Source organism: Apus apus, chromosome 3 (assembly GCF_020740795.1).
Source record: "Apus apus isolate bApuApu2 chromosome 3, bApuApu2.pri.cur, whole genome shotgun sequence".
In the NCBI taxonomy this organism is placed as follows: domain Eukaryota; kingdom Metazoa; phylum Chordata; class Aves; order Apodiformes; family Apodidae; genus Apus; species Apus apus.
Window position 1 is genome coordinate 37,369,644 of NC_067284.1, and position 15,189 is coordinate 37,384,832.

The 15,189-nt window shown below is 41.5% G+C and overlaps 1 protein-coding gene across 1 annotated transcript in view; it reads left to right on the plus strand.

Annotated features, from left to right (window-relative positions):
• SOGA3 (SOGA family member 3) overlaps nucleotides 1-15,189 on the plus strand; it is a 31,660-nt gene that overhangs the window by 15,020 nt on the left and 1,451 nt on the right. The window contains exons 4-5 of the mRNA XM_051613830.1: nucleotides 13,212-13,283; nucleotides 13,936-15,111. Coding sequence (XP_051469790.1) covers nucleotides 13,212-13,283; nucleotides 13,936-15,111 — 1,248 coding nt within the window. The remainder of the gene's footprint in view (nucleotides 1-13,211; nucleotides 13,284-13,935; nucleotides 15,112-15,189) is intronic.

Genomic DNA, 15,189 nt, shown 5'->3' on the forward strand with positions numbered 1-15,189 from the left:
TTTAAAAACACTGTGTACGTTTTGCTTAGTTTTTTAAAGAAGGAGATTTTATGGTACAGTGGACAAATTCTACCCCTTTGTACAGCCACAAAAGCATGAATGCGAGTATAGAAGTAGGCCAGAATTCTCTAGATTTAGAGAAAATCCAGATGAGTTTGCAAAGCTGCTACCAGCTGGGAAGCTTTACACAGGCAGAACTGAGACATTTTTAAAGTGCTGAACCAGAGGTTTAAATGCATGTTTTTGTATGGAAAAAATACACAACAAATGTCATAATCTTCCTGGAAGTCTCACCATGGCTTTGATGAATAATAGTAATACATTATTTCTGTCCCTTATACCACTGTTTAGTCCACTGCTTCAGTGCTCCAGTGTCTTCAAAGAAACACCTGGAAAAACAGAGCATTTGCCATGTGCTGATACAGGTCAAAGCTGAACTTGTTTCAGATTCAGAGGAAGATTACAAGAGCTTTGTTTCTCTTTACTGCATGTACTCACTGCTGGCTTCAGGGCTGTCTTTCTCATAGCTTTAAATTGAGCTCTTCAGCAACCCCACATGCCACAATTTTCTGTGTTTACATTCTCTGGTGCTGCTAGCTAGTCTACAGCTAAAAGTCCAGGTCGTTCTGTAGCCTGCTGGATTTATTATTTTTCTGCACCTAGAATTTCCCAGTGCATCTTTCAGGTGCTTGTATTCCTGCTAGCTCTTTGGCAGAGCCTCACAGCCTTAGGTAGTTTGTCCTGGCTTTAGAAGAGTAAGCAGAAAGTGGTACAATTGAGGTAAGCACTGTCTTGTGTTTTGGCTGAACTCAGCTGCCAGTGTGAGGGAGAACCTTCTCCTCTCACAGTACAGATGGCTCTTCTGCAGCATGACAAGGGCCCTTGGGGAGTAACCTCAGAGCAGTTTCCAGTGTAAAAACAGGTGAAAGAGAGTGGCAAGGCCTAAAATGGGAACATAGACAGCAGAGCAATATGCGACAAAACTGCCATAGAAATTGCTGTATTTACTAATCGATATATTACTCATTACTTCTTGTTAATGATGGTTCTGAGAACTTGAGTGACTAGCATAATTCCTACAGAATCAGAAAAACCAACCAAAACATGTATAGCTTCTTTTATATGCTGCTATATATGACTAATGAGTAGTTCCTGAAAGAGAGAAAATACTGTTTGATAGCTAGTATGCTAATGGCATGTAGTAGTATGCAAAAATTGTAGTGTGATACTCTGGGCTTTTGGTTGGACTGCTAATCTTGGTCCTTTGCTTTCAAATTTGTTGCTAAGCCATCTTTCCCCCTGCCCCAAAAAAGAGGCAATCCAACTTAAATGTTTTGCTGCAAATGCTTGATAAAGTCTCTTGTGTTTGTCTACAGTGCACTTAAAAATAAAATGAAAAGCGTATGCAGTATGGTGAGGCTATTGGTTGCAGTGTTGTGGATTTTTGAGGGGTCCATCCCAGTGTGCAGGAAATCAAGTAAAGGTGATCCTAGAGAAAATAGAGACACTGTCCAAACATACAGGGATGGGATCAGATTCAGCTCATACTGGAGCTGAATCTGGTGAAGGGCTTCTACAGGTGTGTCAGCAGCAAAATGAAGATGAGGGAAAGTGTGTGCACACTGGTGAATGGTGCAAGGAATCTTTGCATTGTCTTTACTGGTTAGACCAGCTTTCAGAAATCTGAGGCCTCTGACATCATTAGAGAATTCTAGAGCAAGAAAGACATGTGATGAATGGTGACCAAGTTAGGCAACATGGAAACAAACTGGGCATGCACAAGTCCATGGGGCCTGATGGGGTGCACCCATGTGTGCTGGGGGAGATGACTGGTGGTGTTGCATGGCCACTCTTGATTATTTTTGAAAGATCATGGTAACTGGGGGAGATTCCTGAGGATAGGAAGAAAGCAAATGTCACTTCTGACTTCTGGAAGGGCAAGAAGGAGGGTGCAGATAACTACAGGGCCATCAGCCTCACCTCAATCCCTGGGAAGGTGATGGAGAAATAATTCTGGAAGATATTTCCAAACATAACAAAGACGACAAGAAGGTAATTTGGAACAGTTAGCATGGATTTACAAAGAGAAAATCATTCTTGACCAGACTTATCTCTTCTGTGAAGAGATAACTAGCTTTGTGGATAAAAGGAAAGCAATTCATATAATTTATCTTGATTTTTAAGGTGTTTGACACAATTTTTCATAACACGTATAGACGTGCTCTTTGGGACGTGGTTTAGTGGGCATTGTAGTGTTAGGTTGACAGTTGGACTTGATGATGTTAGAGGTCTTTTCCAACCTTAGCGATTCTATGATTTGAACATTCTCATAGTCAAGCTGATGAAGTAGGGTCTAGATAACTGTACAGTAGGGTTGACTGAAAATATACTGATGAACAACCAGTCTCAAACAGTTGTGATCAGCAGCAGAAAGTCCATCTGAAGACTGGTGACAAGTGATGTGCCTGTCAGGGAACAGCAAGCGGCAAGGGTGATCTGCTGTCAGGAACTGAGAGCCCAGAGCCAAACACAGTATCACAGCCTGTAGGGCTGGGTCCCCACCAACCAGGGCCCAGTACCTGAATGAAGTGACCAGAACAGGCCCAGAGAAGGCAGCTGGGATCAATCAAGAGTCCAGATCATCTGACAGGTTTGTGGTGACAAGGCAGGTCTGAGATTAAGCTGGGAAGTCAATTCTCAGGTCTAGTGGTCCTGAGGTAAGTGATGAGGCAAGGGCAAGGCTAAGCCAGGAAATCAGGCCATAGATGATGGTTAAAATCAAGAGGGTCCATGGCTATGTGCAGCTGTGAGAAGGGTACAGCCACCACATAGTTCAAGCCCAGACCTGAGGGGAGCTTCTCAGTCCATGGGCCAGGATGTGGGTGTAAACCTCTGGTGAAGCTCATCAGGTTAATGAAGGCAATAGTGTTGCTGGCATTTGAGGGACCTCAGTAGGCTGGAGAAGTGGGCTGACAGAAGCCTCACAAAGTTCAGCAAAGAGAAGTACAAAGTCCTGCATCTAGGAAGGAACAACCCCAGGCACCAATACAGGCTGGGGGTGAATTGGCTGGGAAGCAGCTTTGCAGAGAAAGATTGGAGGGTCCTGTTGGACACCAAGTTGACCATGAGCCAGCAATGTTCCCTTGCAGCAAAGAGTGATAATGGCATCCTGGACTGCATTAGGAGCAGTGCTACCAGCAGGTCAAGGGAGGTGATCTTTCCCCTCTACTCAGCACTCATGAGGCCACACTTGGAGTGCTGGGTCAAGTCCTTGGCTCCTCATGAAAAGAGACATGGACACACTGGAGAGAGTCCCACAAAGGGCCGTGAAGAGGATTAAGGAATTGGAGGATGTGTCATATGAGGCAAGGCTGAGAGAGCTGGGACTGTTCAGCCTGGAGAGCAGCAAGGGCTGGCTCCTCCCTGTGGGATGGGAAGCTGGGGGTATAACACAGACAGCAGGACCAGGGGTGTTGCCAAGGCCCACTCCCAGGTGGGACATTCAAGGCCACTAAGTAAGGCCTGGTGGGGACCCTCAGGGACCTGACAGGAGAATAGTAAGGGGCTGTGTGTGGGGACTGAATCCTATCAATGTGTACAAATACCAGATAAGGGAGTGTCAAGAAGAATGAGTAAATTTTTTTTCAGTGGTGTCCCGTGGCAAGACAAGAACAAACTTGTTTGTGAAAGTGGATAAAACACTGAGCATGTGCCTATACAGTAAGGTGTCTCCATCCTTGGGAATGTTCAAGAAGCCCCCAGGACATGGCCCTGAGATGCCTGCTTTAGTCGACTCTGTTCTGAGCAGGAAGACTGGACTAGATCTCCAAAGGTCCTTTTCAGCCCCTGGTCTGTGTTTTTTCTCAATTCTGTGGTCTATATTTGTTAATAACAAGCAGAATCTGATTTCTCATCTTGCAGTAAAGCATACTGGAGCTAGAAAAGGTAACTTCTGGAAGGGGACAAAGGAAATGGTTTCCAGATTGTTTCTGTTAATGAGGGTGGGTTCAGAGTGTGTCCAAGCTTTTCTTTTTTCTCAGGAAAAACACAGTGAGTGAATAGGAGGTCAGAGGCAGGTATGTGCTATCAAGCAGGGCTTTTTTCCTGCTGCAGTGATATGCGTGGTGTTTTGTGCAACTGCTTGTGCTCTGGGCAATACAGCTGTATGTGTGTGTGCAAAGCACTAAACCTTCCATCAGGCAGATACCTCACATGCAGCAAGGTGAGTGATGTACAAGCAAAGTACAACAAAGAAAGTATTATATACAGTACAGTGATGAGGAATACTGCCCAACAAATGGCTTCTGTGGCTGAGCTGGACAGAAGTAGAGATTGTATGTGATTGTGCAAGGCAGTTGGCTGACTCTTCACTGAGTTACCAGTGTGCTAGTTGTGCTCTACCTCTGAATTGCCCTGTAAGTACTACACTTCAGGGAACAGAATGGCATGTTTTGAGCCACCTTCTTTTAGACCCTCTCATTTGCACAGTTTTATACCTGTATTCTGTGGTGTATGTCACCACATATTAAACACGGAGTCACTTGACAATGAGAACACCCAGCCATAGGGTGTATTGGCTCTGGGATCAGTTCAGCTGCAATTCTGAATCACATGGCATCAGTACTAGCCAGGAACAAGAACATTAGGCTTTTGATGTTTGTTCAGTACAGCCTGAAGGTTTATTTTTCACTTACTGCAGTGTTCATAATATCAAGAAATGCAACCCCCTGGCATTTTAGATTCAGGTTTTGATAACGCTCCATAGTTAAGAGTTCCAAGCACTGCATTTCTTATTTTGAAGGGCAGTGGATTAAACTTTCAGGTATGCAGGTGTGCTTTTCTGAAGTGTTTGTTTCTGCTGTTTTGACATATTATGATTTTTCCACCCCCATTGCTAGTATTAACAACAGCATATATTGAGATGTATAGAATGAGATCTGTGGGTGTCAATTCTGTTTTGCTTTGTCTGATCCTAGTTGTATGATTGTGTTAATTGACTTTGGCTATCTCAGCAATTAATCCATGTTAGGATAATAACCACACTCTTTGTTGAGGCCACAGATGAGTTCTTGCACTTAGAAGTTACTTGCCACACATCTGTTTCCATCAGTGCTGTGTGTAATGAGAGGCTTCTACACCCTTGTAAAGCATGACTGATGGTGACATACAATTGGCCTAATTACCAAGAGTGTTTTATATTACAGGCTTGGCTGAATTATTTTAATTTTTATAGATGCTAGCAGTTTAGATCTTCCATTACATGATTAATTAGAAGCACTAGTAACAGTTCCCCAGAAAGAGTTTTAAATTGGAACAGTTCCTTGATGATACATATAGATCTCAAACTCAAAGCAGTTGTTGTGCAGTTCTAAGTGTATTGTTGCTGAGTTCCCAGGCTTTGGTCAGGTTTCATGCTGTCAGAAATTATGAGGCCAGGACTGTGTAATATGTTCAACTAGTATGGCCTCCTGAATAACATGGGTCACATCCCCAGCTATTTTATTGAAAATAATGCCTACTTTTCAGAAAAGGGTGATGATCTGTGTTAAAAAATGACAGCTGAGAACAGTCTACCACAACCCTTCCCCATCTGTCCCAGAAACAGTTTAAAATTTGTACTTCCCTTGTAATCTGAATTTGCTGAAAGACTTTTGGTCACAAAATTACACTTGGACATTATTTCAGCTGATTATTCTCTATGACCCTGTAGTGTTTTTCAGAGATGTGGCTTTTCAAGAGATTTTCTTTCTTCTAGGCTGTTTTCCTGTTGTCTTCGCATAGCTTTCACTCCTTGTTCTTACATGTGTATCTTAATATTAAGTCATATTAGAGCAGACATTATTTGATTGCACCAAGGTTTGTATCTTTCAGTATTTAACATTTCTCCAACCTTTGCTCTGTCTAAAGTCTTTATGCAATATTTATTTTATGGTGTTTTTTTTCCAGGCAGCAGCGAAAAATATTAATTAGTGTAGGAATAAGAATGGAATCTTGGGTAATTTCATTAGGACTGCTGTGGCATTAATTTGCAGGTGATATGCTGGTTCAGTGACATTTATGATAAATGCTAAAGAATTGGATGTTTGTTCATGACAGCTAGTTAAAAATGCATCCCAGTGATCAAATATTTATAATGAGCTGAAGACTGTCAAGCTTCATTTCAGAATGAGATTTTCACGTTTCTAGCAAAGGAAACCTATAAATAACAGTTTTAAGTAAACCTCTATATGAAGGTTTGGAGTCAGCCTAAGAGCCAAAGCCCCTTCCCTTGCTGGGAATAAGCATTTGCCTTAAGAAGTTGAGCAAGTTTCATCTAGGGGGAAGAGTCATCATTTAGGAGAATCATGCATGGGGATCAGTCACAAGTCTTCTGAGCCCTTTGTAGTCAGGGAAGCTGCTGGACATTGTGCTCCAGGCAGCGGTGCAATAATCTCTTTCCTTTCATCTCCATTTTTGGATGGTTGAAATACCAAGAAAAGCACTGGGTGCAGGCTTATGGGAGGGCAGACTGGAATTAGAGTGAGAAAGGTAGATGAGGAGATGTAAAAACTGCTAAAATGTCTTTCTTCTATGTTAGCTTCTAGCCTCCATGGTTTATTTTTCCAGAGCACCTTCTTTACATGAGCTGCTCAACAAAATTTAGATTAAAACTTAGATTTCATTTGTGGAGGATCACACTGACATAACTTCAGAGCACTGGGGAGTCTGATCCTCTGTTTTCAATAACCCAAGTTCCAAAATGCCTTTGAAACTTCCCCGTATGTTCTATTACAGAAAATACTTTTCAGCCAATTTGCAAATGAGTGTCTTTACAATAGAACTTTCCCAAGTAAGCACAAACAAAAGAAGCATCAGCTCAAATAATAGAATCATCATAGAATCAGAGAATGGTTTGAGTTGGAAGGGACCTTAAAGATCATCTATTTCCAACCACCTTGCATGGTCAGGGACACCTCCCACTAGATCAGGTTGCTCAGAGCGCCATCCAGCCTGGCCTTGAACGCTTCCAGGGATGGGGCCTCCACGACTTCCCTGGGCTACCTGTTCCAGTGTCTTACCACCTTCATAGTGAAGAATTTCCTCATAACGTTTAACCTAAATCTCCCCTCTTTCAGTTTTGATCCATTGCCCCTTGTCTTCTCACTACAAGCCCTTGCAAAAAGTCCATCCCTGACTTTCCTGTAGGTCCCCTTTAGGTACTGACAGGCTGCTATAAGGTCTCCCTGGAGCCCAACAACCCAAATCTCTCAACATGTCTTCATAGCAGAGGTGCTCCTGCCCTCTGATAATCTTTGTAGACCTCCTCTGGACTTGCTTCAGGACCTCTATGTCCTTCTTGTGTTGGAGGCTCCAGAACTGAACATAGTACTCCAGGTGGGGTCTCATGAGTGGCAAGTGAAAGGGGAGAATCACCTGCTTTACCTGCTGGCCACACTTCTTTCGATGCAGTCCTGGGCACAGTTGGCTTTCTGGGCTGGAAGTGCACATTGCTGGCTCATGTTGAGCTTCTCATCCACCATCATCCCCAAGTTCTTCTTCTCCAGATTGTTTTTGATCCATTCTCCACCCAGACTGTATTAGTGCTTGGGATTGCCTTGACACAGATGCAGGACCTTGCACTTGGCCTTGCTGAACGTTATGCAGTTTGCACGAGCCCACTTCTCAAGCCTGTCAAGGTCCCTCTGGATGGCATCCCTTCCCTACAGTGTGTTGACCTCACCACACAGTTTATCGTCAACAAACTTGCTGGGCAGGAATGCAAAAATCTTAAATTTTTTTGTGAGATGTCCCTGTAACTGGAGGTGTTGACCGAGGGGCAGTCTTGTAGGGAGAGCTGCAGAGCTCCTTTCTCTTCTGTGTGCCTATAAACCTACAAAGATATGAATGTACTTGATGTCATCCTACTCTGTGATTTAAGGTGAAAGACTTCAAGAGCAGTCTGTACATTTAATATAACTCTTCAGCATGAAATTAGCTTGGACACAATTGTAAACATGTGATCAGCCTGCAACTTTGCAGAACTGGCTTCTGTATACATTTCCAGCAAGCAGTGTAGAGGTGCACATTGTGTGCAGAAAATTTCTTATTTTCCTTCTCATTACTTTTCGTTTTCAGACTAACCTTAGTTGGGATATTGTAACTACACTTTAGTTTATATCTATGCATTTTTGTAACCAAGGCAATGAACCTAATCTGGTTACAAGCTTGCACTTTCCTGTTCTCCTGAAAATGTCTTTGAAATCTCTTCTGAGGTACTGTTCTGACAAGACTGAAAAACTCTACATATGATAATAGGTGTAAGAAAGAAAACTCTTTTTAGGTTTGGCAAACCTAATTCATATTTTCCATAACCATGTCTGTGTTATTATTGCTATCGTTATGTTGACATACTGCATGTCCTACTGGCAGTCCCAGATAAAGACTGGCACAGTGCATTGTACCAGGCATTGTGCAAAGCCTGACAAAAAGACTGACTGTCTTCTCCCAAAACAGACAAATAGCTGAGCTGACAAATGAACAGCAACTCTGCAAGCCCTAGGAAATAGCTTTAACTCGCATTACTGTGCAAAATAATAATTTATTCCTCCGCTTCCACTCCAGAATGTTGATGGTGTTCTGAGATTTGCTTTTGCATTTTAGGATTCAGGACCCAAGTGTAAAACTGACTGTGGTTTCTGCATCCATAATGAGGCCAAGCTGGATAGTGCTGGGGAACTAGGCATGTCTAGCTCTTCCATCTTTTGAAAGGTTCAAATGGCAGGAGACCTCTTCCTCTTCACAGAAGTTGCTTCCACTGTTTCATGATATCCTGGTGGATGAAGGAGTGTGTGATCACAGAAAGTAAATGATCTGAGTTTGCCCATCTATTTGACCAGGTCATATGGAGAGCTTTGAAAATACAGCATTTATCTTACACTGCTCAGGATTTTTTTTTTTTCAAATAAGAAAAAGAGGGAAGCAAATGTAATGGAAGCATAAATGTGCTGCTTCATTTTATGTACTGCAAAGGATGCATTTACCTAGTTATACCACATATGATTATTTTCTCTAGCAATGTGGTTTTGGTTCAAAATGCAAAGGGTTTCTACATTCCCTACATTGGTTTTTAGATCATATGCCCCCAGATCAGACTTGAAATAATCAAACCTATGTGTCTTGAATGTATCCATCTTGGTATGTTTTGTTTAGGGCTTCTTTATTAATTGCTGAGAGATTTACTGTAGCTTAGTATCAGACAGTGAGAATTTGAGTTCATTTTACAGCTTTGCTACTCAGTGAAGGGCGATGCTATGTTTTTTGCATTGTGTTATTTTCTGAGTAGATTTCAGATCATTTTATACCTGAGGAGCATTGAGCATCACAGGTGATGTTAGGGCTGCACATTTGGCTTGCAGTTTAGGGCTGGCAAGAGAAGGATTATGCCATCTGGTCTGGAGAAGTGCTTAGCATCTCCAGCAAGACATTGGCTAAACTCCAGTAAAGGTCACCTAAGAATCGATGCTGCTGAACACCACAACAGAATTACCCGTTGCTTGTCATCTAGTGTGCATGTAACACAGACATTATATGAGGCCTTATCTAGACTCTGGAAACTTCCCAGCATTGCCAGAACACACCTGCAGCTCCATGTGTGCTGGCTTCAGTGAATGCGAGAACAGTCAGATCAAACCCAGTTTTACCTCATCTTTCAGAGGTAAGCAGAGATTATACAATGTAATGATACATGTCCCAGTCTTATTATCCCTAGTGCTGTTGAAATATTTCATTAGTACTTGAGCAGTTTAGCAAACTTCCCATTATAGAAACAGTACTATATGCATTTTTTACTTCTTTGCTCCTGCAGATGGGTAACTTGGTTCAAGGTTATTACAACCAGATCAGTTTGTGGTAAGCATTACTGATCAGATAGTGCAAAAGCAGTTTGTTACTTTTACCTTGTCTTTTCTGAAATTCATAATCATTGGCTAGCATGAACTGAATAAGATTTTTTAAATTATATGGAAGAAAAACTATCTGAGCCCAAAAACTGTATTTCACAACAAACTCTCCTAGAATATGAAGGGCAGATTTTTTTGCTATATTTCAATAAAACAGCAGAAGTGGTCCTTAGTGGCACTACACTAAGTTTTGTGGTACCCTATGACATGGGAAGAGGATCAAGAAGCAGAGAATTATATTCAAAGACAATCAAACATTTTTGAACAAACCAATTTTATACATGAGGGTGGCTGAATCACTCACTGTCCTTGTCTAACATTTGATAGCATGTCAAAACAGACAACATGCAGGCAGTTTTAGATAGTGTCCAGTTGCAGACATAATATGTACATTCAGCTGCAAGAGTCTGGGTTGCTATTTTTGGTTTTGCTATACGTTTGTCTGAACTTTTTAGTTTCTCTTTCTGTTTTTCTTTGATACTTCTTTTCATTAGCAGCAAAATAAATCATTTAACCTTGAAAATTAGATTGTAAAAGTGGGCTAGTACAGGGCTTGAGAGAAATGATAGAAAGAGTAGCCCCTGTAAATTGTGAAATATACCTCTGAAGTTATAGCAGGATATACTGCTTGATATGTGACATTATTTATTCTGTAGGAGTACTGCCTCAGTGCCCTAGCATGATGTTATGGGGCATTGTGATTTTGCAGATGTCATATGTCAGCTGAGATGTGCAAGTGAGATCTTAACCTCCAGTGATCAGAAATTGTCTCATGGCATTTTAACAAGAAAATTCCAATTGGGCCTAATCCACTTACCCAAATCATCCTGCTAATTGAATTGTGCATGTTCTTCATTGCTTTCTGCTATAAAATGGTGTTACTAAACAGCATCATTTGTTGGTGGATAATACCAGCTCCATGAATGGTTTGTTGTAATTCAAGCAGAGCAGAGCAGAATAGAAGGTAGTGCCCAGTCACTGCATAGCCACACCTACTGCTGTAATTGAAATGTTGCTATCCTGACTACTAAAAGGAACTACAACTCAAAAGTTATTGACAGAAAGTAGAAAAACAATTATTTATTTATTTATTTATTATTTTATGACAAATCCTTAAAAATATTTTTTGCCCTCTGTGGTTTTTCTTTTTTGTCAGGGGAAACTTTTTTATATATCCCTTTTCAAAAGTTGTAGGGTATACAAGAAGTTACATCTCAGCATTTCATAACCTCATTATATGAAGAGAGATGCTGAGCTCGGCAGGGTGAATAGAAGACATTCAGGTAATCAAGAAGAACTACAGTTTAACCATATCTCAGTGGGTGGCATTGGCAAGAATCTGGTGCAAGGAGAAGTTTGTGGTGCTAACTGATTTGAAAAGGGACTTTTCAAAGCGATAATACATATTGGTATCATCAGTGGTAATACATAGTAGGATGCTGCACCTCTGAAAGTCTAATGCTTTATTAATTTGCCAATTCAAAAAGAAAAACAACAGATGAACCTTCCACATGTACATACCATGTCTGCAGTAGGGTAGCTGATGGATGACTGTGGAGAAGAAGTATTTTGTTTGTAGGCTGGATCCCAAAGTGGTTGTCTTTATTTCAAAGGGTAAAGGGAGTTAATGGAACTATTTTTTATTTCTTTCTGAATTCTTTTAGAACTCTGAGATTCACAGCTACCTGTCTGTCACAGCTAAGATGCTGATGATCTTTGTTTGGTTTTATTGTGCTGTCTGTTGAGAGCATTCAGTGTTTCTGCAGGAGACAAAAAATTTAAATCTATTCCTTTGTGGATTCATCTGTGAATTGCAGTTCTGATTCTGAATCTGAGGTATATTTTCTTAATTCTTGCATAACACTATAGTAAATCTGAGCAAAAAGCCTCATAGGAAATAATCTCTTGTGGTTACTCATTGATACATTAGTAACTTCTATGACATTGATTTTTCCATTGGAGTGAGCAGTCCATGAGCTTAGTATTTGTTATGGGGATGATCTGCAGAAGAAAGAGAAAAATTGGCACCAGCAGGCAATTAGTGCACAGGATCATTATGTTTAGCAAAGTCATCCACTGTACTCTGTTCCTTCAGGATTACGAACATATTTTAATTCCCATTACATGGAACTGGATGGCTTTTAGATACAGCTGGATTCTCCTCTGGCTGGTGCAGGGACATGCATGTTCTCAGTGGCACAAGGGTTCCTTCTACCAGAGAATAGTCTCAGGGGGAGATGGCATTGGTTGTATCATTACCCTGCCTCAAGGCCTACATTTTACCAGGGGAACATAAAAATGGGGAACAGCTGCAGGTGGGATGTTGTGTATTAATATAGAATCTCATTAGTTTTCCTCTTTCCTGCTGTTTCCTTGATGATCTGTATTGAGTGCTGACAGTGGGGTGGCTGCAGTTGTTTTCCACTGCTTCTGCTTGCCTGCTAATGAACTTTCTGCTGTCAGCAATTACAAGATTCTGCTGGACATTCTAACAAGCACCGATCCCAGAATATCCTGCTCTAAAATCAGAAGTTTCTTTTCCACTCACTTTGGTTACATAGCAGATGGGAAGGCACTGAAGAAGCTTGCTCTTATGGTGGTGTATACATGTGTTTGTGTGGTGCTTTTCTTAAGGTAATATGCTATGTTTCTCTCTAGGACTTTGTAGGCCAAGCGGTTTTAAATTGTATTTACTTGCATATGTTCTGAAAACAGAACAAACCTAACAACCAGATCTATGTGTGAATTTGTCTGCAGTGTACACCTACAGAGGTGTGACTGTGATACACTGCAAGCTTGTAGATGTACACTCAAGTCAGCTGAGGGGATTTCAGTGACACTGCTTAATGTAGCTTGTCTACCATAAAGGTTAAGGCCACATGCCTGTCTAGAGGCATCTTCAAGTGCCTTGGTCCTGTTAGGATTAATATCAAATGGGCAAGACTAAAGTTCGGTTTCGTTGCTTGCCTCAGCTTTCCCATTTCTAAGTTGCCACTTGGGATACCTGCTTTCTTACTTCTCCTGTCATGTGCTAAACATTCATTATGCACTAGTCTTAAAATGTCTTTTGAATAAAAAAGGTAATAGACTATTTAAACAAATACTTGTATAACATTGCTGTGTCATTTTTGGGCAGCTGTCTCCCCTCTGTGTTTTCTATCTCGGGAAAATAATTCCTCTGTAGTTGCTTTTGATTTGCTGTATTTTAAGTGAGTGACTGAATTGTGTGCCTCTCTAGTGAGTTATTGAGTGCATCTCATTTTGTTCTTTCAGCAATCACTGAAAAGAAGAGGGAGCAAAGACCTACCAAAATCAGAAAAAAAGGCACAGCAGACACCAACAGAGGTATGTTGTAATAACAGTAGTAGCCTGGATTCTCATGTGGAGGGTTCAGGGACACTATGAAAATTATGTACATGATTTGTAGGCTTGCACTTTGCTTGCATGTTTGCTTTGCTCTTTTTTTTTTCCTATTTGCTGTGAAGCAGAGAGCTCTTACCCCAGACCTGCGGTCAGACTACACTGTCAAGCTCCACCTAAACAAACCATTGGTACTGCAACAGAATCCACCAGCTTTCATGTGCTCTATATATTTTAGGCAAAAAAAAAATGTAAATGGGAGCAGCAGTGGAACTAGATTATAAGCCCTTTGTGTGCCGCTTTCAGGATTTTTGAGCACTATAAGGTGTATTACAGTGTTGCAAGCCAAGCCTAGAAAACAAAGATGTTTTATATGCCCCCCACCCCTACAATGTATTTTCTGGGGACAGTACAAGCTTCAGACACAAGTAAAATAGTCTTTTCCCCTCTTAAAACTTTAAGTGTGTATTCCCTTCTTTTTAATTCATTGGTGAGTGTAAAAACAATTGCAGGAAAATCTCTTAGTATCTAAAGATATGTAGTTGTGATTGTTAATCTTGTAATTTAAGACCATCCACTGGAGGTCTCCTGTTTCACATCAAGTTTCTTCATGTGTTTTTTTTTTCTCTTTTCTAAGGAGGACAATGAAGACCTGAAATGCCAGTTACAGTTTGTCAAAGAAGAGGCAGCCTTGATGAGGAAGAAAATGGCTAAGATTGATAAAGAGAAAGACAGGTTTGAACATGAACTGCAAAAATATAGATCGTTTTATGGGGATTTGGACAGTCCCTTGCCAAAAGGTGAAGCAGGTGGGCCACCTACCACAAGAGAAGCTGAACTGAAGCTTCGATTGAGACTTGTGGAGGAGGAAGCTAATATTCTTGGGAGGAAAATAGTGGAACTAGAAGTAGAAAATAGAGGACTGAAAGCAGAGCTTGATGATTTAAGAGGAGATGATTTCTCAGGTACTGCTAATCCACTCCTGGGAGAACAGAGTGAATCCCTGTCAGAATTACGACAGCATTTGCAACTAGTAGAAGACGAAGCAGAATTGCTGAGGAGAAATTTAGCTGATTTGGAAGAACAGAATAAACGTATAACAGCTGAGCTGAACAAATACAAGTACAAGTCTGGGGCCCATGAGAACTCTAGGCACCATGATAATGCCAAGACAGAAGCGTTACAGGAGGAGCTAAAAGCTGCACGAATGCAGATTAATGAGCTGAGTGGCAAAGTCATGCAACTCCAGTATGAGAACAGAGTCTTAATGTCCAACATGCAACGCTATGACTTGGCCTCTCATCTTGGAATCCGTGGCAGCCCCCGAGACAGTGATGCAGAAAGCGATGCAGGTAAAAAAGAGAGCGATGATGATTCCCGTCCCCCTCACCGCAAAAGGGAAGGCCCCATCGGTGGGGAAAGCGACTCTGAGGAGGTCCGCAACATTCGGTGCCTGACACCCACGAGATCTTTTTATCCGACACCCTCTGGATGGCAGAAAAGCTTCGCTGACAGGCAGCAGATGAAGGACATTCGCTCTGAAGCTGAGCGGCTGGGCAAGACAATAGATCGCTTAATTTCTGACACAAGCACCATCATAACAGAGGCGAGAATTTATGTAGCAAATGGGGACCTCTTTGGACTGATGGATGAGGAAGATGATGGCAGCAGAATACGTGAGCATGAGCTTCTTTACCGGATCAATGCACAGATGAAGGCCTTCAGGAAAGAGCTCCAGGCTTTCATCGACAGACTCGAAGTTCCGAAGTCTTCAGATGATCGAAGTGCAGATGAACCTTTGTCAGTGAGTCAGGTAGACTTTTACTTATTACGGCCTACAGGTAAAAAGGCTCTGCCAAGTGAATTAAGCCTCAGATTTGATGTATGGCAC